This window comes from Petaurus breviceps, unplaced genomic scaffold (assembly GCF_028583685.1).
Source record: "Petaurus breviceps papuanus isolate PSGF00001 unplaced genomic scaffold, PetGlider_PUasm1.0 91133, whole genome shotgun sequence".
NCBI lineage: Eukaryota > Metazoa > Chordata > Mammalia > Diprotodontia > Petauridae > Petaurus > Petaurus breviceps.
The window spans coordinates 36,000,477-36,023,094 of NW_027187419.1; the positions used below are offsets into that span (position 1 = coordinate 36,000,477).

The 22,618-nt window shown below is 35.8% G+C and overlaps 1 protein-coding gene across 3 annotated transcripts in view; it reads right to left on the reverse strand.

Annotated features, from left to right (window-relative positions):
* The window catches only part of LOC138155557 (N-acetylated-alpha-linked acidic dipeptidase 2-like), a 111,219-nt gene that overhangs the window by 58,621 nt on the left and 29,980 nt on the right, over positions 1-22,618 (reverse strand). For 2 of the 3 annotated variants that reach the window (XM_069080846.1, XM_069080848.1), the window contains 6 exons: positions 22,204-22,302; positions 12,908-12,993; positions 12,536-12,655; positions 12,167-12,249; positions 6,078-6,141; positions 4,966-5,033 (listed from right to left, as the gene is read on the reverse strand). In XM_069080846.1, the coding sequence (XP_068936947.1) occupies positions 4,966-5,033; positions 6,078-6,141; positions 12,167-12,249; positions 12,536-12,655; positions 12,908-12,993; positions 22,204-22,302 (520 nt within the window). The remainder of the gene's footprint in view (positions 1-4,965; positions 5,034-6,077; positions 6,142-12,166; positions 12,250-12,535; positions 12,656-12,907; positions 12,994-22,203; positions 22,303-22,618) is intronic. The other variant, XM_069080847.1, reaches the window with a different exon arrangement.

Genomic DNA, 22,618 nt, shown 5'->3' on the forward strand with positions numbered 1-22,618 from the left:
AGGTCAGTGCATTCTGGACTTTAGGACCCAGTAAGTGGGAGTGCATCAGCTTTTGCCCCCAGGGCGAGAAGGCGCTGAGATGCCCAGCACAGCCAGCCAGCGCCATGTGACAGCTTCAGATCCTGGCCTGCAAAGTGTAGGGGGACCAAACAACCAGACTGAGGGGTAATCGCTTTTGCTTTAACCTTCTTGGATCTGGATTGCAGTCTAGGGTGGAGATCCTGGGGTGTGTGTCCAGCTTGCCCAAGTGTGTGGAGGCCTCAGAGAGGGCACCCATCTAATACCTCCAGCAGCTGAGAAAACCCCTGTGTTTGGGACAAAAGCTCCCCTGTCTGGTGGCAGAGTCCTACTGTGGCAAAAAGCCCCGGGGTCAAGTGACCGAGGGGCAAAATGACCAGGCAAAAAAAACAAAGCCGACAGAAGATTCCAACATTAGACTCCCATTTTGGGGACAAAAAGGAGCAAAGCATGGAACAGAAGGAAGACAGTGAAGTCAGAAATCCTGCACCAAAAGCTTCAAAGGAAAATACTAACTGGTTACAGGCCATAGAGGACCTTAAGAAGCAGATAAGAGAAGTGGAGGAAAAATTGGAAAGAGAAATGAGAATGATGCAAGAAAATTACAAAATGAGAGTCAACAGCCTGACTGAGGAAAATCACACCTTAAAAAACAGACTGACTCAATCGGCAAAAGAGGCTCAAAAAGGCAATGAGGAGAAGAATGCCTTAAAAAGACAAATTTGCCATATGGAAAAAGGATCTCAAAAATTCAATGAGGAGAATCATTGCTTCAGAATTAGATTGGAGCAAATGGAAGCTAATGACTTTATGAGAAATCAAGATGCTGTTAAACAGATCCAACAAATGAAAGAATAGAAGGCAATGTGAAATATTTCATGGGAAAAAACCACTGACCTGGAAAAGAGATCCAAGAGAGATAATTCAAAAATTACTGGACTACCTGAAAGCCATGATCAAAGTAAGAACCTAGAAATCATCCTCCAGGAAGTTCTCAAAGAAAACTGCCCTGACGTTTTAGTACCAGAGGTCAAAATAGAGGTTGAAAAAATCCACCGATCACCTCCTGAAAAGATCCCCAAAAGAAAACTCCTAGGAATATTATAGTCAGGGTCTGGAATTCCCAGATTAAGGAGAGAATATTACAAGCAGCCAGGAAGAAACAATTTGAATATTGTGGAAACACAATCAGGATAACCCAGGATCTGGCAGCTTCTATATTGAGGTATCGAAGGGCTTGGAATATTATATTCCTGAGTTCAATGTAGCTGGGATTAAAACCAAGAATCACCTACCCAGAAAAACTGAGTATCATCTTTTATGGGAAAATATGGTCATTCAGAGGAATAGAGGACTTTCAAGCATTCTTGATGAAAAAACTAGAGTTGAAAAGAAAATTTGACATCCAGATACAAGAAGTAAGAGAAGCTTGAGAAGGTAAACAGGAAAAGAAATATAAGCCACTGATCAAAGTTGAACTATTAACATTCCTACGTGGAAAAACAATAATTGTAACTGATGAAACTTTTCTCAGTATGAAAATAGTTGAAGGGAATAGAAACATATATATGTCTATATATGAGGGTATATGGGAAATGTGTATATACGTTTACAGGTATACATACATAGAGGGCACAGGACCAATTTAATAGGAAGGGATGATACTTAAAAGGTGAAATTAAAAGGTGAGAGAGGAATATAATGAGAGGAGATGGGCAGAGACAGAATGGGGTAAACTATCTCATATAGAGGAGGCAAGGGAAAATGGTTACAATGGAGAGGAAGAATAGGAAGGCAAAAGGGAATGGGTCAACCTTATTCTCATTGAATTTGGCTTGGGAAGGGAATGAAATACACACTAAATAGGGTATCTCACCCACAGGAGAGTAGGGTGGAAGGAGGTGAGAGGAGGGATGATGGAAGGGAGGGCAGGCTGGGGGGAGGGAAGTTGGAAGCACCCACTTTTGAAAAGGGACAGGATCAAAGCAGAGAATAGAACAAGTGGGAGGTGGGATAGGAGGGAGGGAAATATAGTCAGTCTTTTACAATATATCTACTATGTTATTGTTTTGCATTAGCTACACATGTACAACCTATACTGAACTGCTTATCTTCCCAGTAAGGGTGGGTGACAAGGGAGGAAGGAAATGAATCTGGAATTCAAAGTTTTAAAATAAAATGTTTAAATATATATATATGTATATGTGTATATATATGTATGTGTGTGTGTATATATATATATATATATATATATACTATTATTAATACTATTTTACATGTAATTGGGAAATAAGATATACAAGAACTGGGGCATAGAGATCCACCATGCCCTACTGGAAAAGTCGAAAGGGGTATGGGAGTAAATATGGAAGAGAGCAGATTGGAACAGTGGATATCCTGTGGGACTGCTATTTTGGGGCGGTGGGTAGGGGAAAAAAGGGGAGAAAATTCGTAACTCAAAATCTAGTGGAAATGAATGATGTAAATCAGAAGTTAATAAAGCATTTGAAAAATGAAAAAAAAACAACAAACAGGAAGGGAGTTCAATTCATTTCAAGCTCATAATTGGAATTTGTTTTTCCTTTCAGCTTTCAAAGCTGCCATAATAAATAGATACGGTCCTATCTACACTGTGTATTTATTCTGTGACTGTGAATCACTCATAACCTTATTGGTTTCCTTTTAAGCCTTTGACTTTAGAGTCTTTCCTGAATTCTTTTAAAATGTTTTACTGAATTTTATTGAAATCTTTTGTTTTAACATCACATTCATTTTGAAAATAACTTAACCCTCTACTACCTAGTGAGCCATTCCTTGTAATAAAAAATAAAAAAGAGGGAAAAAAAGCAGCTCGGCAAAACTAACCTATGCCTCATGGTAATCAAACTGATTGTTGAAGAAGGATAAGCATTCTGAAAGGCAATTGTAAAGAGGAAGCATATTCCAAGTATGATGGGCAATTTTTGTAAAGGTACTAGAGAGAGAAGATGGCATGTGAAGTTCAGGGATGCTGCTAGCTTGGTTTGGCTAGAAGATGGGAGGAGTACAAAGGAGTGGGTACTGTGAAACATCTGAAAAGTTACACTCAAAGCCATATGTTGATGTCTTTAAATGCCAGATTGTGAAGTTAGGAATTATTCTACATCACAGAGTCTTAAGAATTTCCCAGGGCCCTGAGAATTGACTTCTCACTAATGATTTCTCAAATGCAAAATCAGAGGAGCTTTTCTCATTCTTTATTCATTGATATCTCTTTCAATCTGTGATATTGTTGACACATAAACACATACATGTATGTATATATACACACATATGTGTGTACATAAAACACACAAATTTATATATATTTATATATGTATATGTATGAGATGACTATAACAATATAAATGGAAAAAATTTTAAAAATAACAAGTGAATACTATGCATTTATAATGACCAAGTTTGGACCTGAAGAAATATGAGTTTGGAATACTACATATATTAGCATACTGGAATGATGTGTTGGTTACTTTTGTTGAAATTTTTTTCTTCTCTTTTATCTTTGTCTTAAGTGATGGTTCTCTGTGTAGGGAAGAAGTGAAGGATATATCAAGTAATGAATGTGATTAAAAAAATTTTTTTTGACAAAAACTCTCTCTTTAGTCTTAGAAGGGCTACAATATATTGAGGGAGTACCTATACACTGACAAAATCACACATTCTTAAAGCACTACAGCAAGTCTTCATATTTTGTTGTTGCTTTTCAGTCATTTTAGTCATATCTGACTCTTCATGACCTCATTTGGGATGTTCCTGGCAGAGAAAACTGAAGTGTTTTTTGGCCATCTCCTTCTCCAAGCACATTTTATAGATGAGGAAACTTGAGTAAACAAGGTTAAGCGACTTGCCCAGGGTTACACAGACAGTAAGTATCTGAGGCCAGATTTTGAACTTAGGTCCTCTTGACTCCAGGTCCTCTCCTCCTTGGATACTGTACCCCCTAGCTACCCAGGTCTTCATATACCTGATGACTAATAAATGATGCATGGAGACATTAAATGATGTAGATTACCTGAAAGTCTTATGCTGTTTTTGAAATACTTTCATCTCCATTATATCAAAAGATCTTAGTCAGGGCAAGCAATTCTGGCCATTTTAAAGACTGAGAAACTGAGACTCAAAGAGGTCAAGTTATCTTGTCCAAAGCAACTTAGCTTAGAGCCAGGAATGGAATTCAAGTCTCCTGCTCACTATTCTCTCTCTGTTATAACAACAATTCTCATTTATATACGTCTTTAAGGTTTATAAGGCAATTTCCTACCAGTGAGGGAGGTAAAGCAAGTATTATCCTGCCTGTTTTATAGATGATGAAACAAGTTCAGTGAGATCAAGTTCAGTGAGTTTCCCTCAAGCTTATAGAGATGATAAGGATCAGAGTCAAGACTCAAACCCAGATATCCTGACATTAATTTAGTGTCTAATGTACCACTTTGCTTTTTCTCTACATGACAACTGTAAGGCTAAATACACAATATGATTATATATATAACCATTGCCTAGAGAAAGACTAGGGATATCACAGATAATTTGTGACATGGACACATAAAACACGATTTCTTAGTATTTTGTTGACTAGAGGAAAGGTACCAAAGTTGAAGTGTGAAAGCATAGAAATACATACCTTAGTTCAAGCTGATTCATTCAAGCTGCAGCTAGATACATCAAATACCTCTTGGTATAGTTTCTGTATTTCAAACTCTCCTAATTTTAATAACTCACTCAAATATAAGAATCCTAAATAAAACATGTGTATTCTCTATCATAAAGTGACTTAATAATAAGTTCTTTGAGGGAAGAGACTTTTTAAATCCCCAATTCCTAGCAAAAAGCCTTGAAGATACTAGGTGCTTAATAGATGTTTGATGAATTTAATTTATCTGATATTGTGTGACAGATTCATTTATGTACCTCTTTTGTCAGATTATAGACCAATTTGTAGAGAAGGGGTGTGCAGTCCACTCTAAGGGTATAATTGCCTGAGAAACAAAAATATGCGCAAATTAAATTTCAATTATTTACAATTTTAACTTTATTTCTCAATAGTTTAATTGTAAGCATATTTTAATATTTTTGGAAATTAAATCTTCTTTCTTCAGGAAAGAGAAATGAGAACACAGCTGTATAGCCAGAGAGAAAGCTCTAGTGATACAAGTTGGGACCAGGAACAAGGAGAAAACATTCTTATTCTAAAACTTCCCATGAAAAATATGAGATTATAAAGCTTTCAGCACTGGAAGTTCCTGTGAGGGATATAGTAGAAAGAAGGAATACTGCAGGGGCTTGGGCAGCACTTGGGCAGCAATGTCTGAAAGACTGGAGGAGGGTGGAAGGCAGTTTTCCTATAAATGGATTGTTCATAAGTACGAGACAGAGGCCAAGGATTGAAACAAAAAAGGGTCCCAAAGAAGCCTAGATACATCTTTAAATATTCAGAGTAAAGGGGATAATTATACTGGGTGTTCCAAGTCTTAGTGCAATGCTAATCTTTTGACATTGCAATCTGCACTAAAACTTTTGGGACATTCTATATATTTTGACAATCACCATGACTTGAAGACCAAAGTTTGTCTGACTTGTATCCAGACTCATCATTTTAGAGCTTCAGGGTATGTGAAAAATAACCTCATCTAGGACCCTTATTTGGGAGGATCAAAACAACCACCACAAAGTTGTTTAAAATGACCTATGTCGAATTTAAGAGGATCTTTGTGAGGTATTTACTTGTGCTTTAGTATCAACACATGCAATGTTTCCCAAAAAGACTAAAAAAATGGAAACAAACTGTTATAGTATCTGCACTGAGAGAAATACAGTTGGACAATTTACTTTAGTAAACCAGGCAAGACCAGTGAATATTAAGTCTACCAAAGGTACTGGTAGAAAGGATTGCTTATGTATGTCATTTAATAAAATTGGAAACAAAGATAGCAAAAGTAAACAGAAGAGGATAGCTTAGATGGTGCACTAGTAAATACTTCAGAACCTAAAAGAAGGAATTACTTACTTAAGATAAATTTTACCTTCTATGGATGAGTCAGAATTTATATAAGCAATGCTTCTCTCTTGAAGTATTTTTGCATTCTCCTATAGTTGAGGTAAAGTTGTTAATTTATTCTTAGTCATTACCATATAAGAAAATGTAAACAAAATAATTGAGTTACTTCAGAATAGTCAGTCAATACCCTTATAAATTAAATAACAATTTCCAAAGTTCCCCATTCCCCCAAAGATTCTGAGAGAATAAAATCTACCTAGTACAGTTGTAGTTATGGTTTAGAACTTTCATTTTCTACCTGAAAAAGCATTTCAAAAATTTTTAGTAAACAGATGTATTTAGGCACCCTTTTAACAAAGAAAGTCAGGCTTAATGTAACGGACAGGGAGCTGACCTCAAGTTAGGAAGCCCTACCTCGGTACACCACATGCTGGCTGTATGTCCTAGGCAAATCATAACTTCTACATGTTCTAGGTAACTCTTTAAGACTCCAAGGTGGAGAAAAGTTTCTGCAATCTGCATTGGGAGGAAATTTCCTCAACTTGCTAGTTGCCTACATAACTGTAGGTCACAGGACCAATCTCTATTCCTGTCTTTTAGCAAATAGTCTTATTAATTTTTCTTACTAATTGTCCAGAACAGTTCCTGATACAGACAACCACACAAGCCCATCTGTACTGGAGGGAAAAAAATATTTATTATTTCTCAAAATTGGGAAGGTGGAGATAGTAAAGGGAAAACATGGTTAAATACAGGGGAAAAAAAGGTGTTTCTCACAATGCCAAAGTGAGAGTTATCAATGTAATACCCATAATGTTAATTGAGAAGGAAAATACTGCATCATGTTTGTATGTAGAAAGTAAAAAAAGACTCTAAGAAGAAATATTTTAATTATTCTGTATTTCGTTCTTTCTCATCTCTCCTATGAACACTCGCCCTATTAAAACTGTATAATGATTCATATATGAATATTTTTAGTTTTTATGTTCTCTCTGATTCCTCCCATGTGTATCAGGCCCATTATTAATTATAAAATTATTAAATATATACATGCTATATCTTCTGACTACACTGTCAGCTCTTTAAAGGCAGGGAATATTTTGTTTTTCATCTTCTTATTCATATTGCCCAGTATAGTGCACTGAAGGTGCTTTCTGTTTCTTGGATTGAATTCAAGTGAACTGAATTATTAAGGGCCATTGACATCCAGAAAAAAAAGATCAACTGAGGGCCACCTTTAGTGACTGTAATTCTTATGAGGTAGTCCACTCTATTTTCAGAAAGCACTGCTAAACTTTGTTTCTTATATTGAGCTAAATAAAATCTGCCTCCCACTATCTTCTGTTCCTTTATTTGACCATTGAAACTATACAAATGAACTAGAATCACTCTTCCACACGATGGTCTGCATTCGAGAACAGCTATGATATTATCCTATGTCTCTTCTCCAGACTAATCATTGGTGATTTCTCAACCCCTTCAAGTGTGGCTTATTTAACATTGCTTTGATATCCTGGTAGTCTTCTTTTGGATATGTTCATCAATGACTTTCTTAAATGTGATGTTCAGAAGTGAACACAAGATACCACATATGTTCTGATTCCAGAACTGAACAATAAGACAATTACCTTCCCTTACACTCAAAACTTTTATTATTATTGTCTCCTAAGATTTGGCTAGGGTTTTCTTTAAGCCATTTTGGGTTCTAAGTCAACTAGAAGAACTCTTAGGTCTAAGTTGTTCTCATGAGAACTGTGGCCTTGCCACTTACTTATTTACCATCCTATACTTATGTCATTGATTTTTAAAAATCTCAGTGTAGGTCTTTCTTATTCAATAAATATATTCATCACTTTTAAACTTCATTTTGTTACTTTTAGCATGTCATTCAGTCTATTAAAATAGTCATGAATCTTGACTCTATAATTTCAGTAATAGCAACTAAATGACTCAATGGAGAGAGCACTGGGTCTGGAGTCAGGAAGATCTGAGTTCAAATCTAGTCTTGGACACTTATTAGTTGTGTGGCTCTGGGCAAGCAAGTCACTTAAGTTTGTTTGCCTTAATCTACCAGAGAAGGAAATGGCAAATCATTCCAGTATCCTTGCCAAGAAAACCCAATGGACTACGGTACATAGGATCATAAAGAGTCAGATACAATTGAAAAACTAAACAACAGCTATTTTTACTGACTTTGTGCCATCAACAAACTTGACAAGCATAGCAACTTTTATATCTTCATCTAAATAATTTTTAAAATAATAAAAAAATGGCAAAAAAAAAACTTAAAACAGGACCAAGAACAGAACTCTGAAGCTTGGAACCAATGATCTTCTAAGCTAAATTATTAGCCCATTGTTGATATGACTGTAATATCATGCAGCCCATAATATTTCATTTTGTCCAGAAAAATATGAAAGATCTTGTTAGTTCCCTTATTAAAATCCAGGACATGCTATAAGCATTACTTTCATGATCTCTATCTAGCATTTCTACTATCAGGAAAAATAAGTTAATCAAGTATAACCTATTCGTAGTGAATTCACAATGGGTCCCAAGGATTATTATTTTCCTAAGTGCTCATAAAGCATTCATATAATAATCCCTTCAATAATCTCCTTCCCCTTCCCAAGAATTTATGCTAAAATTCCTGGTTTGAATTTTTAGCATGTTGTAATTCTAAACAACACTTGTCCATTCCTGTTCGTCTGGAATTTTTTCCACAGAAAATTATTTTTTTTAACTAGATCAACAAAATGTTAGCAATCACATTGACATTTTTATTTTCAGGATCTAGCTAAAGTTAATGTGTTCCACCCACAAAAAATGGTTTCAATTACAGCTACTAAGTGCTCCTTTTCTTTATTCTTCCCTACCCTAGGTTCCAATCCCCATTCTATTTTGCTGCATGCTTTTCAGTCTGAAAAGTAATCTCATTTCTAAAAAAGAGAAAAATAAAAAAGGCTTGGCAAAATTCTCTTATTTCTTTTTTTTTTTTCATTTTTCAAATGCTTTATTAACTTCTGATTTACAACGTTCATTTCCTCCAGATTTTGAGTTACAAATTTTCTTCCCATTTTTCCCCTACCCACCGCCCCAGAATAGCAGCCCCACAGGATATCCCCTCCTCCAATCTGCTCTCTCCCATATCTTCTACCATACCCCTTTAGACTTTTCCATTAGGGCATGGTGGATCTCTATGCCCCAGTGCCTGTGTATCTTATTTCCCAAATACATGTAAGATAGTATTAATAATAGTATATATGTATATATAATTTTAAACATTTGAATTTAAAACTTTGAATTGCAGATTCATTCCCTTCCTCCCTTATCACCTACCCTTACTGGGAAGATAACAGTTCAGTATAGATTGTACATGGGTAGCTAATGCAAAACTTTAACATAGTAGATATATTATAAAAGACTGACTATATTTCCTTCCCTCCTATTCCATCACCCACTTGTTCTATTCTCTACTTTGATCCTGTCCCTTTTCAAAAGTGGGTGCTTCCAACTTCCCTCCCCCCACAGCCTGCCCTCCCTTCCATCATCCCTCCTCTCACCTTCCCCCCTACTCTCCTGTGGGTGAAATACCCTATTTAGTGTATATTTCATTCCCTACCCAAACCAAATTTAATGAGAATAAGGTTGGCCCATTCCCTTTTGCCTTCCTATTCTTCCCCTCTGTTGCAACCGTTTTCCCTTGACTCTTCTTTATGGAAATAGTTTACCCCATTCTGTCTCCCTCCATCTCTTCTCATTATATTACTCTATCACCTCTTTATATTCCCCTTTTAAGTATCATCCCTTCCTATTAAATTGGTCCTGTGTCATCTGTGTATACCTGTAAGTATATATACACCCATTCACACATGTATTCATATGCCCATATACCCTCCACTATATACAAATATATATTTCTATTCCCTTCAACTATTTTAATTTTTTTTTAAAGCAATCGGGGTTAAGTAACTTGCTCAAGGTTACACGACCAGTTATTTTTGGGTGTGGTACTATTTTGATCTGATTTTGATCAAATTTGATCAAATGTTTTGATCAAATCTGAGCCCAGATTCGATCTCCAGGTCATCCCGACACTGGAGCTGGTGCTCCTACTCGCTGTGCTACCTGGCCTCCCCTAGGCTTAACTGCATTAAAGGAATATGGTAGGAATAGGGAATTTTCAAGGAGATTAATCTCCCTCTACCAGTCCAAGTTGACTATATATCTGTAACTTATAATCCTAGAGAGTTAATTAGAGTACTAAAAGGTTAAGCATGGTGTCCAGTGGCATACAGTCAGTATGGAGCAGAAGAAGAACTTGAATCCAGGCCTTTCTAGCTTTAAGGCCAGTTTTCTATCTACTGTGTCTTCTGGCACTGACTACAATGGCTACAACTAATACTAAACTTAAATTCAAGATTATAGTACAGTAAAGTTGAGAAAGAAAGAGCAAGAAAGATAGGAGAAATTAAAATTGAAAAAAAAATGATAGAGTTAAAGAAAATTTAATTCGAAAAGAGACAGGGAAAGACAAAGATCAACACACATGGAAGAAATAATAAAGAAATCCTTGCTCAGAGGTGGAAAAAGGAGACGAAGATGGAGGGATACATAGAATAGTATCTCCACCTCATGGTCTCTTAAAGAATTGTTTCTAAAACCTTTTAAGGAGATGTAAAATTTGGCAACTTATTTGACAGCACCATTTAGTATTTTCTGCCAAATTCAAATGAAATCTACTCTTCAGCTAATGACTATCTCATCTGATTTTTCTCAACTCCCAATAATAAAAGTAGACATAAAAATGATTTGTCATAACTATTCAAAGAATAACTACTCTGTTTTTGAAATCAAGCAATGGGTATGAATTATGCCATAAAAGAAAAAAAATTTCCCCTAAAGGACTGAATTCAACTCAGTAAAGCTGATAATTATTTGGGAGGTGTTTTTGTTTATGCTCTTTCTTATTTGCATATTTGTTTTTCAAGTTCAGTACTCCAAAGGTCAAGAAGAAGCCAAGACCTCCATTAGCAATTATGGTTAACATTCCTTTAAGTAGAAGTGAGATTTAGAGCTGAAACAGATCTTTAATCCATCTTTCTCATTTTATTGAAGAGGAAAATGGGACTCAGAAGGGTTTTGACTTACTCGGTGTAATGGAGGAATTAAGCGGCATAGTCTAGATACAGATATGTTTCTAAATTTATTAGCAGAGCCTGATTAAAATTTGTTTCTGGTATTATTGTTATTATAACTGTAAATGGGGATATAATGGTGTAAATTGAAGTTTTGGTTTAAAAAAAAGAAAGAAAAAAAGCTTTGTGGTAATACAGATATTGTCCTGATTTAAGAAAACTCAACATATGGATATCTAGAATACATATATCAATAGTATTATAAAAGTTTCCTTCACTTTATATAAAAGGATTCCTTTAAGAATCAAGATCATCTAGCTACTTTCAGTATTCACACAAATCACTAACTGTAATAGCATCTAAGGACAAAGGTATCTACAGCTAAAGCATTAGCTGACACCACCAACAAAAGAACAATGGCAAGTGAGAACAAAAAATTTCTGTTCATATTATAGCATAAGTCAATGGGGAAATGTGATTCAGTTTTAAAGAGTTTAAACATATATGTAAATATTTTTAAAAGTAGGAAGCAGCTACAGTTGGAATGCTACCATGAACCTTTAGTCTAATATTACAGGCAAAAAATGATCAATCTAAGAAACGATGACATTTTTTTCTTAGAACTCCAATTGTAACTCAAGATATAGAATGAATACCAAAAACTAACTTGTTCAAAGTAGCTGTTGGCCTTGATAGCTTTTTGTTATTTTTGAAGTTAATATTTTTTCTCATTTTTCATCCATTCAGATAGAATCTAAATTATTAGAACAATAAAAAAATTCCTTTTTTACATAATACGTTAGAGGCTTAGTTTATCAGATAAACAGATATGAGTACAGAAAACTATTTCTTCAGCAACTCTAGAAATTAAAAATCTTATTAGGCAATAGTTCCTATTTTTAAGTTTCTTTAGGTATACATACATTTGTTCATTGCTGCCAAAGGAAATGACAAGAATGGTCTCTTCTTTATTTACCTCAGCCCATTCCGTGGAACCCAAGAGTCCAAATTCTTCTGCATCCCAGCTAGCAAAAATAATCGTTCTTTTTGGTCTCCAGCCTGAAATTACACAGTTAATTTACAATTAAACATAGGATCAAAGACTTTGAGCTGTAAAGGCCCTTAGAGATCACTGAGTCCAACCTCCTCATTTTACTGTTGAGGAAACTGAGACCCAGAGAAATTAAATGACTTGCCCAACATCCCACAGGCAGTGAGTGGCAGAACAGGGATTTGAACCCAAGTCCTCTGACTACAAATTCAGCACTTTTTTCCAGTGCCTAAAAATAAAAGAAAATGAAATATGTCACTTTACTAATACTCTCTTTCAAATTTATTTGTTTACCTCCACTCATCATTTTTCCAAAACTCCGGACAACCTCTTGCAGAACAGCTGCCCCAGTGGTTGGGTCAATACCTCCAAATACCCAAGAGTCCCGATGACCTCCAAGAATAACATACCTGTCTGAAAACATATATTTAAATGAACAATAATTCTGAATACAAAAGCATATGCTAAGTCATCTAATTATTTAAGTTACTAATCATCTTTCTTCCACATTAGAAAAATAAAACACAGAAAGGAAGCATTATCTTAGTTGGGCACATTTTACTGTTCAATAATTTTTCATTCTACTAATAATATATCACAATGTACTCTGCCTGGTTCTTTAAACCTCTGAAAAATTTGAATCTGAAGAAAAAGTTAATAACACACCTGGCTCCATGGATCCTCTGATAGTTCCAATTACATTGTAAATCCTTGTTATTTCATTGGTATTGTGAACGTGCATTCTGACTTTCCTGTCAATCAAACAAGAATGAAGAGAAAATTTTTTTTAAGGTTTTATAACTAATAGTTTTAGGATCACAAGTAGAAAATTGAATGCCTAATATTTTATATAATTTTTTCCCATCCTAGTTGATGGATCCCCTGACATCTATCCACAGACCCCTGGTTAAGAACCCTTGTTCTAACTAAGAACTCACAAACTGAGAGTCAAAAAAGGCACGCACAAAGATGGTTTGGAAACCTGGGCTGGTAAAACAAGCTTTGAGCACCACCTGGTGGCATTAGCAGAAAGTGTACTCTGAGTAGTTTTTCTAGACCTGTCCATGGGGCCACAAAAGTATAACTAAGAGGACCTTTTTTTATTGACATCACCAAGAGAAGCAGATCCAAGGCTGCTGATACATCAGCCCCTCCCCCCTTTCTTCCTTTCTCTCTCTCTCCCTTCTTGGGAGAGGCAAGTGTCCCCTAAACTTACTGCAATTTCTTTTCAGTGCTTTTTTTTTATATTTCAAGTTTTTTAAGATGAAATTTGGTAACCACTGTCTTACTGATGTGTTTTTGATCACTTAAATGAAGCAGAAAAAAGACAATGGGTAGGAAGAAATATAGGCGAGTGAAATAGATGTCTTAACTGTGATATATATTCACTAGAACAATTTTACTGGCTAAAGGCTGAAAGCCCTAGATCAAAGAATTACTGATTCAACTTTACAATTCCCCAGATCACAGAAATTTAAACCTAGATCTTGCTAGATAATTAAGCAGCTTTGATTGAGGGAAGTTGTGACCATCTAGAACCCACTGGAAGGTGAGTCTTGGCCACTTTTTCTTGTAACTCTTTCTGTTTCCCACTGACTTAAAGAGAAAAAAACAACCCACACTCACAGAGAGTAAACAGAGAGAAAGTTACATCCAAATGAAGGAGTCAAGAGAGATTATATAGAAAGATTGGTGCAGCCAGAGTTACGATGGTAAATGCTTAATTGTTCCCTGGAATGGACTCTGGGGGGCGGGGGGGGGAAGTATGACACATTTTAAAAATTAATCTGCATTATTAACAGCTTTTCCATCACTTTCTTAAGCCTAGACAATCAATGAGTAAATCAAGCCTTAGTGGTCTATATGCAAGGTGTAAATGTTCACAGTAAAAATTAAAAACACCAATGGACCTATACAAAGGTCGAATCAGTGAGAGTGACAGCCCTGCTCACAGGCCCAGAACATACCAACACCCACACTGATGCCACATCAGAAAGGAAGGGCAAAAGATCTTTAACTTTGATAATATGCTACCTTTCACTGAGTACTCTATTTCACCAGTTTTCTTGTCATTTCATGTTGACTTTATTTACACTGGTCTACTAATTGTTCTTTTAGCTCTACTTTCTCTGTATCACTTCAGAGAGGTCATTGCATATGTCTCTGAACTTTTCATAACTGACTTTCCTTATTCCACACAATATTCATTCATGTAATTTATTTAGTTGCTCCCAAGTCATTTTGCACATATTTTGTTCCCAGCTTTTTGATATCATAAAAGATGTTATTACAATATTTTTGTATAAATAGGTTTCTTTTTGCTGTGAATAACTGCCTTAAGATAGAGTCCTTATAGTGGAGTCTCTGAATCAAAGGGTATGAACAATTATAACTTGCATATTTATAAATTATTTTCTAATAACCCTTCGAAAATTAATCTTCTCATCTTTTGGAACTTTAGCCAGTTTAATTGTTATAAGGCAATGACTCAAGTTCTAAGCAATATAAATTTCAGATAATAGCACTGGTTCTTTTTTTCTTTTTTTCAAAGTAATAAAATTATGACTTAACAGAAAAAAATTTAAATTATGAATACTTAAATATGGAAAAATATGAATTTATACAAATTGTATTAATTCACCCACAAACGGAGGGTTAGAAAGCAATATTCAGTGATTTGTTTTCTATAAGAAACAAACTTAAAACATAAAGATTCATACAGGATTAAAGGTAGGAACTAGAATAATTGAATTTTTAAAAATACAACTAGCAATTATTTCAGACAAAATTGATAAAGTCAAGTAAGACAAGCCAGGAAGAGGTTATGCTAAAGGTATACAATAAGATTAGGACCAGAAACTCTGTGGTTTCACGGATATAGAAAATTTCAAAGTGAAGACTCTCCCTGTACCGATGCAGGTCAGTCAATGTCTTCTCTGCATTAGTCTTAGAGAGTTGCCAGAGCATGGAAAGATTGAATGACGTGGTCAGTCAAATAGGGTGAGGCAGAGGCAAAACTTGAACTCGAATCTTCTTGCCTTTGAGGCCAACTCTACCCATTCTGAGCCATACTACTTCCTCTCTCTTCCCTTCCACTTCTCTCCCTCACCCCTGCCAGTCCTCAGAGAAAATGGAAATTAAATTACAAGATTTAGATAGTAAAAATTATTGTTGGGTATGTGCCTCTCAATGGTAGCTCTTGGATTTATACAAACCTCACAGAAGGATAAATAGAACAGAACATCCCTATTAGTAGAATATCCCTATTCTGCAGTATTATCTAGCATTTCCATAAAAACTGATCATATGCAAGGTCATAAATAAAGAATGGCAAGCCATACTGAACGCATTTTTTCCAGACTAGACTCTAGATCAGGGGTGGGGAACCTACAGCCTCAAGGCTACATGTGGCCTTCTAGGTCCTTGGGTGCGGCCTTTTGATTGAGTCCAAATTTTATAGAACAAATCTTTTTAAGTGGATTTGTTCTGTGAAGTTTGGATTCAGTCAAAGTGCTGCACTTTAGGACCTACAGAGCCACATGTGGCCCCAAGGCTGCAGGTTCCCCACTCCTGCTCTAGTCCTTCAAAGGATTTGTCACTATGTGAACAAAATTCAAGTTTTCCCATGATTCTCAGTAACAATCATAATAATCTCTTTTAATACCTTATCAATATTCCATTATATTTATGTACCACAAATTGTTTAATCATTCCTTAATTTATGGAAATGCCACTTTTTTCCTGGTCTTTCATGATTCCTCTAACCAGAGGCAATCTCTCCATTCTATAAACCTCTACAGAATTTTACCTCTATATTTCCTATCTCCTTCTACCTCATATCTTACCCATTTGTAAACATGAGTTATTACTCCCTATTAGCTTATAAACTCCATGAAGGCAGGGAACATGTCTTCTAAATGTTTTTTATTCCCCTCAGCACTGAGAACATTGACTGAAACAAATAGTAGGTGTTCAATACAGTTAAATAGAATTACTAAATATTAATTTATTTTTCATTTATGGAATAATTAAAATATGTCTAAATCGCTATCTATCTAGGCAGCTAAGTGGTACAATGGATACTGGACCTGGAATCAGGAAGACTCATCTTTGCATCTTTGTGAGTTCAAATCCAGCCTTAGACACTTACTAGTTGCATTACCCTGGGCAAGTCACTTAACCCTGTCTTTGCCTCAGTTCCTTATCTGTAAAGTGAGCTGGAGAAGGGAATGGCAAACCACTTCAGTATCACTGCCAAGAAAACCCAAATGGGGTCATAAAATCAGACATGGCTGGAAAACAATATATATAAAGAATGAAAAGCCTATGATTCAGAAGAATTAAAAAAACTCATCTGTGTGATATAGGCTTGGGAGCTATAACAAAGCACATTCCCTTTTAATCCCCCTTAGACTTCTACTAAAATCCTAATCCTATGCCTCACTTTGGAATGGAAGTAAAATTATATTCTAGAAGGCTATACCAGCAGATCATAATGTCTGGCATACCTGATAAAGCTGGGAAGCCTTCAAAGGCAATCCAGAGATAGATTCTGTGTCATTTATTCAAAATGCAATCTAAGTTTAGAGAGAATCAGCACCAAAGAATTGGTCATAGCAAATCCTGATGATCATCTGTTAAAGCATGGACAGATGGTGAACTGAACTTTCGGAAGGAATGCCCACATCAATGAAATCATGGATTCTTGAAGCAACATTATTTATTAAATACTTGCATTAGGAAGAGTAATAACTTTACTTGATTTTACAAGTATACAAAATAGAAATGGCAGTGATTACCCTCTATGAATTTATAAACTAGTCATACACACACACACGCATGCACACATGCAGCATATGTCCACATATAACCTGGTCATATATATATACACATATTTGTAATTTGTATTACATGTTTCTTATATTAATATGAATAAAAACATGAAAGTGTTTCTTAAGAAACTGCATAAAATTATGCTTATAAATCAATTTATAAGAACAGGACCACACCATAAATCTTTCCAAACAGGATGATAATTTTGGGATTTAGAAGAAAAATTCTTGAATTGTTATAGTTGTAGTAGTAGTAATAGCTTCTTGTACAAATATAATTACTTCCATTTCACAGATGAGAAAACTTGGGCTCACAGAGAATATCAGTTGCCTTAAAGGAGATCACACACTTATTAAATGGCAAGACCAGGACCCAAACCCAAGTTTTATGATTCAAAGGACAGAACTCTATACACTACACTATCCTGCCTCACTGGAAAATGAGTAATCTGTTTAACAAGTTAACCATTAATTTCATACAGATCTCTTCATCATGAAGCGTGATGGGCACTAGATATAGAGAAGTGAGATGAAAAGAAGCTAGTTTACTAGAAATTTTTTTTAATGTTGCATGTAATTGAATAGGTAGAAATTAAATGCTTGTGAAATAACTGAAGACCAAGACGGCACTCTTGATTTTTATAGATATTTAAATAAATACAACTATGTCCACCCACTTTACTATTTTAGTCCCTGGCATGATTAATGGAAATAATGGTTTAGGATTTTACTCAAGTGCCTGAGTATTATATAACTATTGCCATAATTCTCTTTGTTCACTAGGAATTTTGAGAGCTCTAGTTTTAATGTTACAAGAATGTCGCAGAGTGAAAACACTCAAGGCAGTCACTGGGTTCCCAGTACAATGTTTCAAGTATTCATTCACAAATTGCTATTAAAGACATTAAAGGAACAAAGCAATCTACTAACGTCAGCCAGAGGGAAAAAACAAACTAAAGCAAAAGCTCACAGTTTTTATGCACACAGGAATGGCATGGGGATAATGTTTGAACCTCTTTTCCACTGGAGAACAAAATAAGTCTTTATTCACTCCAAGCAAAACCTTGGCAGTTTCTCATTTCTAGTGATTTTCTGACAGCTAAAAGCTGCCAAAAGCAAAATCTCCTTAATGTTACTTAAAGATTGTTGCCTAAAAAGGACACTGGATGTACTGAGTACAGATTGAATCCCTCTGTAATATTTAGCCAGCAGCTTTCTTCATAAGAAACAGTCAGCAGATAGGTCTATTTATCAAGGTATCAAATACATAAGGGTTAAATAACCCAAATAAGGAAATAGAGTAGATTAAAATGTTTTCATTAATTCTCTATAAGAATCCCAGTGATTAACACAGTTCTAGGAAGCAGAGGAAAGTATGCTATATTTGAAAAACAAATTAGTTAGAGCTATGATTAGTAAGAAAAACAAGACTATCAAGGCTTACTCTTCAGTTGAGTGAAGATAAAAGTAAAGAAACAAGGGATCGAGGAGAAGAAAAATCCTATCTTAAATCAGGCAAGAAAATAAAAAGAAATTAAACGGATGAAAAGTGCTTATTTTCCAATTGGGGAAGGGAAGAATAAGCATTTATACAGTGCTTGCTATAGTGCTTTGCACAGTTCTTTGCAAATATTGTAAATATGTAACACTTTGTAAATATTATCTATTGAGTCAGTATGTAGATGTATATAGGACAGGCCCTGAAGATGGACAAGGAATTGGGCCCAGAATTTAACAAGAGATAACAGCAAACTGGATTATTTTGGAAATATGTAGCACTCTTAACAATTGCAACCTTTAGTCATATTGTATGCTAAGACTCATTTGTCCATGACAAATATTCTCTTGGCAACCATTTCAAAAACAAAATATTCAAATATTCAAAAATAGACTTGTGATTTCCTCCATAGTGGAAGCTTCCAAGTGAGGTATTACCTATGATGATGCAAGGTGAAACTCTTTGCTATTTACAATCTTATATAGCCGATATATGTCAGAAGTAGGTTTTGAACACCCTGGTCTTCCTAACTCAAACTCCCTCACCAGAAGTGTCAAATGCATAGCCCACAATACTCCTTAATGCTGCTCAAACCAGATTAAAATACAATTGGACAATATTTAACAAATTAAATAAGAAAACAATAAAATACAGATATTTCAATATATGGTTTTCCAAGTCAATATGCAGCCCTCAAAGATCCTCATATATATAGTTCAATGGCCCCATTTCTTTCCAAGTTTGACACCACTACACTACACCATTTCATCTCTCACTACAATGCTTTTTGGTTATAAATCTTGGAACACCAAAATTTCCAAGGAAACAAGGTTGTAAGTGACCCAAAGGGCAACACAGAAAAGCAGTGTATGCAAGTCGGCCGCAGCACATTTCCAATGAAAATCAACGTAACCCTGCTTCTGCCCAAGTTGGGGCAGTTTTGTGAAGCCCTGTACTTCCTCTGTGTGTGCACATGCACACACATTCATACACACAGGTGTGTATATACGTGTAAACACACATGTATATACACATACAACATGTATTGTGTGCATGTATACCAATCGGTATGTATATATGTGTGTATATATTCATATTTTTATATGTATTTATATATCTAGCATTTGGTGGGAAAGGGCTAAGCTTATGAGTATAAACTGAGGACTACTTTTCCCCTTAAGAATAAAACTAGGGAAGTTCTTTACTTTCTGAAACCCAAATCATACATCTAGATTCAAGATACTTGAGGGGTTGCAGATAAATATAATTCTAGCCTAATATCCATCTCTCCCTCTGATTGGATGGATCCTCCTAGAACCTCCATTTAAGAAAAGTGTCTGGGCCAACCATATCTCATTCCTCAGGGCTCTGGACCTCAGCTTTTCATCCTGATGCTCACTCTAACCATGGAATTCACACATTGATGCACCCAAGACTTTGTCTGCCATGATCCGATCCAGGTACTTTCATCTACACTTCTTACCCCTTACCCTACTTCAGCTTCCTTTATGTATAGTCTTCACCCATCAGAAGGTAAGCTCCTTGAGGACTGTTTGTTCTTTCTACTTGTACTTGCATTCCCAGTACTTAGCCTAGTGCCAGGCACGTAGTAAATGATGAACAAATGCTTGTAACTGACTGATGGCCCTCTTGGAGATAGGAGAGATAACCTTACCTCCTGCCTTCTTTGATCTTGCCTACCCCTCCTACAGCCAGGATACTAGGGTGGTATCTGAACAGTCCTACTCCTCACAAAGGAAGAAAGGAAATCTCCTTGGAAATGGTGTGGGCCAAATTGGACCTGTGCCACCCAGGAGCTGCTTCTATACATCTAGACAACAAAGCTCACAGAAATAAATCTTACACCTACACGCAAGAAGTGGTGTGAGAAATTCTAGGATTAGGAAAAGAAGGGGGGTGCAGTTATGTGGTAACAAATCAATTAATTAACCAGCTTTGCTTAAGAGCCTACCATTTGCCCGGCACTGTGGATACAAAGATAAAAATTAAGTAATCCCTACCCTCAAGGAGCTTACCTTCTCTCACCAAGAGTAAGGAGTAACAGAAAGATAGCCCAAGTACCTCAGAAGTAGTCACAATATGTAAAGGACTCAATGATATTGTAAAGTACTTCAGGATGTTGAGACGATCCCCTCTAAAAATGTGAAGAAGAATGCGGACAAATATGAGGGCTAGGATTAGAAGGAATAAATGAGTTGTGATCTGTATCAATGAAGGGAGTACCTATGTTGCCATGAAAATATTGGAAAAGAACAGTTGCACAAAATTATCAAAATAAGTACATGGGTTTATGGCACTCTCAGATCTCAAAAGAAAGTCTTGTGTACCTCAAAGAAATTAAGCAGTAGGCATCTAAGAAAATCTTCAATTCCATTTTTGATTGTTGTTCATATGAAGTTATTGCTGGGAGACTTTAAGATGTTCATTCATGTTACCTGCCTTTCCATATCACCTGTGCTCCAACATCAATTCTATAATTACCTACCAAAATATAGGATATGCTACTATCACTTCAAATTCAACTTCTTCAGAACCTGAAATCATACTGTTTAACTCTCAAACCAGCTTTCTTCCTCAACTTTACTTTCTTAGTCAATGGCTCCATCATACTCCCAGTTACTCAGATTCAAAACTTCAGTGTTATCTTTTGCTTTTTTCTTCATTGTCCAAATCTAGTCCCGTAATCTTATGCTTTCAATTTTTCATGACTTTTTTTCTCCTGACATCCACTGTTACAAATCTAGTCAGACCTAATCAATTTGTATTCCTGTAATATATTCCCCTCCAATTCACAGAATTTCAGAACTAGAAGAGACTTTAAAAAACCTAGTGCAACCTTATTATTGGTAGACATGGTAATCCATAGCCTACTGATATCAGACTCAACTTCCTGAAATGCTACTTTGACCCTGCTTCATTAAACCAAATGTGCAAAATCAATAACACTACAACCAATGAACCATTATCACAGAGACAGGCTCTAGAGTGAAGCTACCCTATACCTTGAGTTTGAGGCCCCCTTCCACCATCATTGGGAAAAAACTACCCAGGAGTTGACAGGGACTCTGCTTTGAGTCACAATACTCCAGCCCTCAATTACCATTAAGCCTCTCTGGACTAGATGTAGAAACCCAAAACTATTGGCACATGAGGGAACCAACTTACTCCATCCTGCTTCAACACATCACACGAGAAAAGGCAACCACGTCTCAGCCCTCTATAGCTGTTGAGCACCCAGACATCAGGCTAATCCCTACTAAGTCTCTGGCCAGGTGAAAGCCTCAGAACACTAGGCCTCTTGCTACCATGACTTCATCCAGTCCTTGTACCCTGGCACCAGGCCTAATTCAGAGGCTAATAATTCCATAGGAGTCGACAGCCTAGAAAAGTTGAAGATTTGGTATAATAAGGAATACAAAGAAAGTGAAGTGAATGATTTTGGAAACAAAGACAGGTAACTCAGATAAAGGGTCATACCTCACATTTACACAGTACTTAATGAAAGCTTTTTCACATATATGAGATAATTTAATAATAACAGCAGCCTTGTAGAATAGGTAGTAAACATATTACCCATATTTTAAGGGTAAGGAAACTATATTGAAACCTACCTGGTGGAATAGTTCCCTATAAAACCAGGCCCAATATTGTAAAGCACATTAAGATTTCCTTTCCAGCTGTCATCTGGTGGTGCAATTCCTCCCATATTGCTATTAAGACGGAACAAAAAAAATACATTAAAAGTTCAGCAATTACGATTCCTCAGATGGAGTCATACACGGTGATGATAGTGATAAAAAATAGTAATTCCTGATACTGAAATGCTGACTTAAGGATTCAAAATAATTTATGTATATTCTATCATTTGACCCTTAAAACAGCACTGTGAGACACTAAAGATATTATGATCATAATTTTATAGATTAGGAAACCAGAAGAGTATTTCTCCATTTCCTCCCCTCTGTACTACCCTTCCACCCCCCATTCTTTTCCTGGATGATTAACACTGAGACCCATTAAATCCAA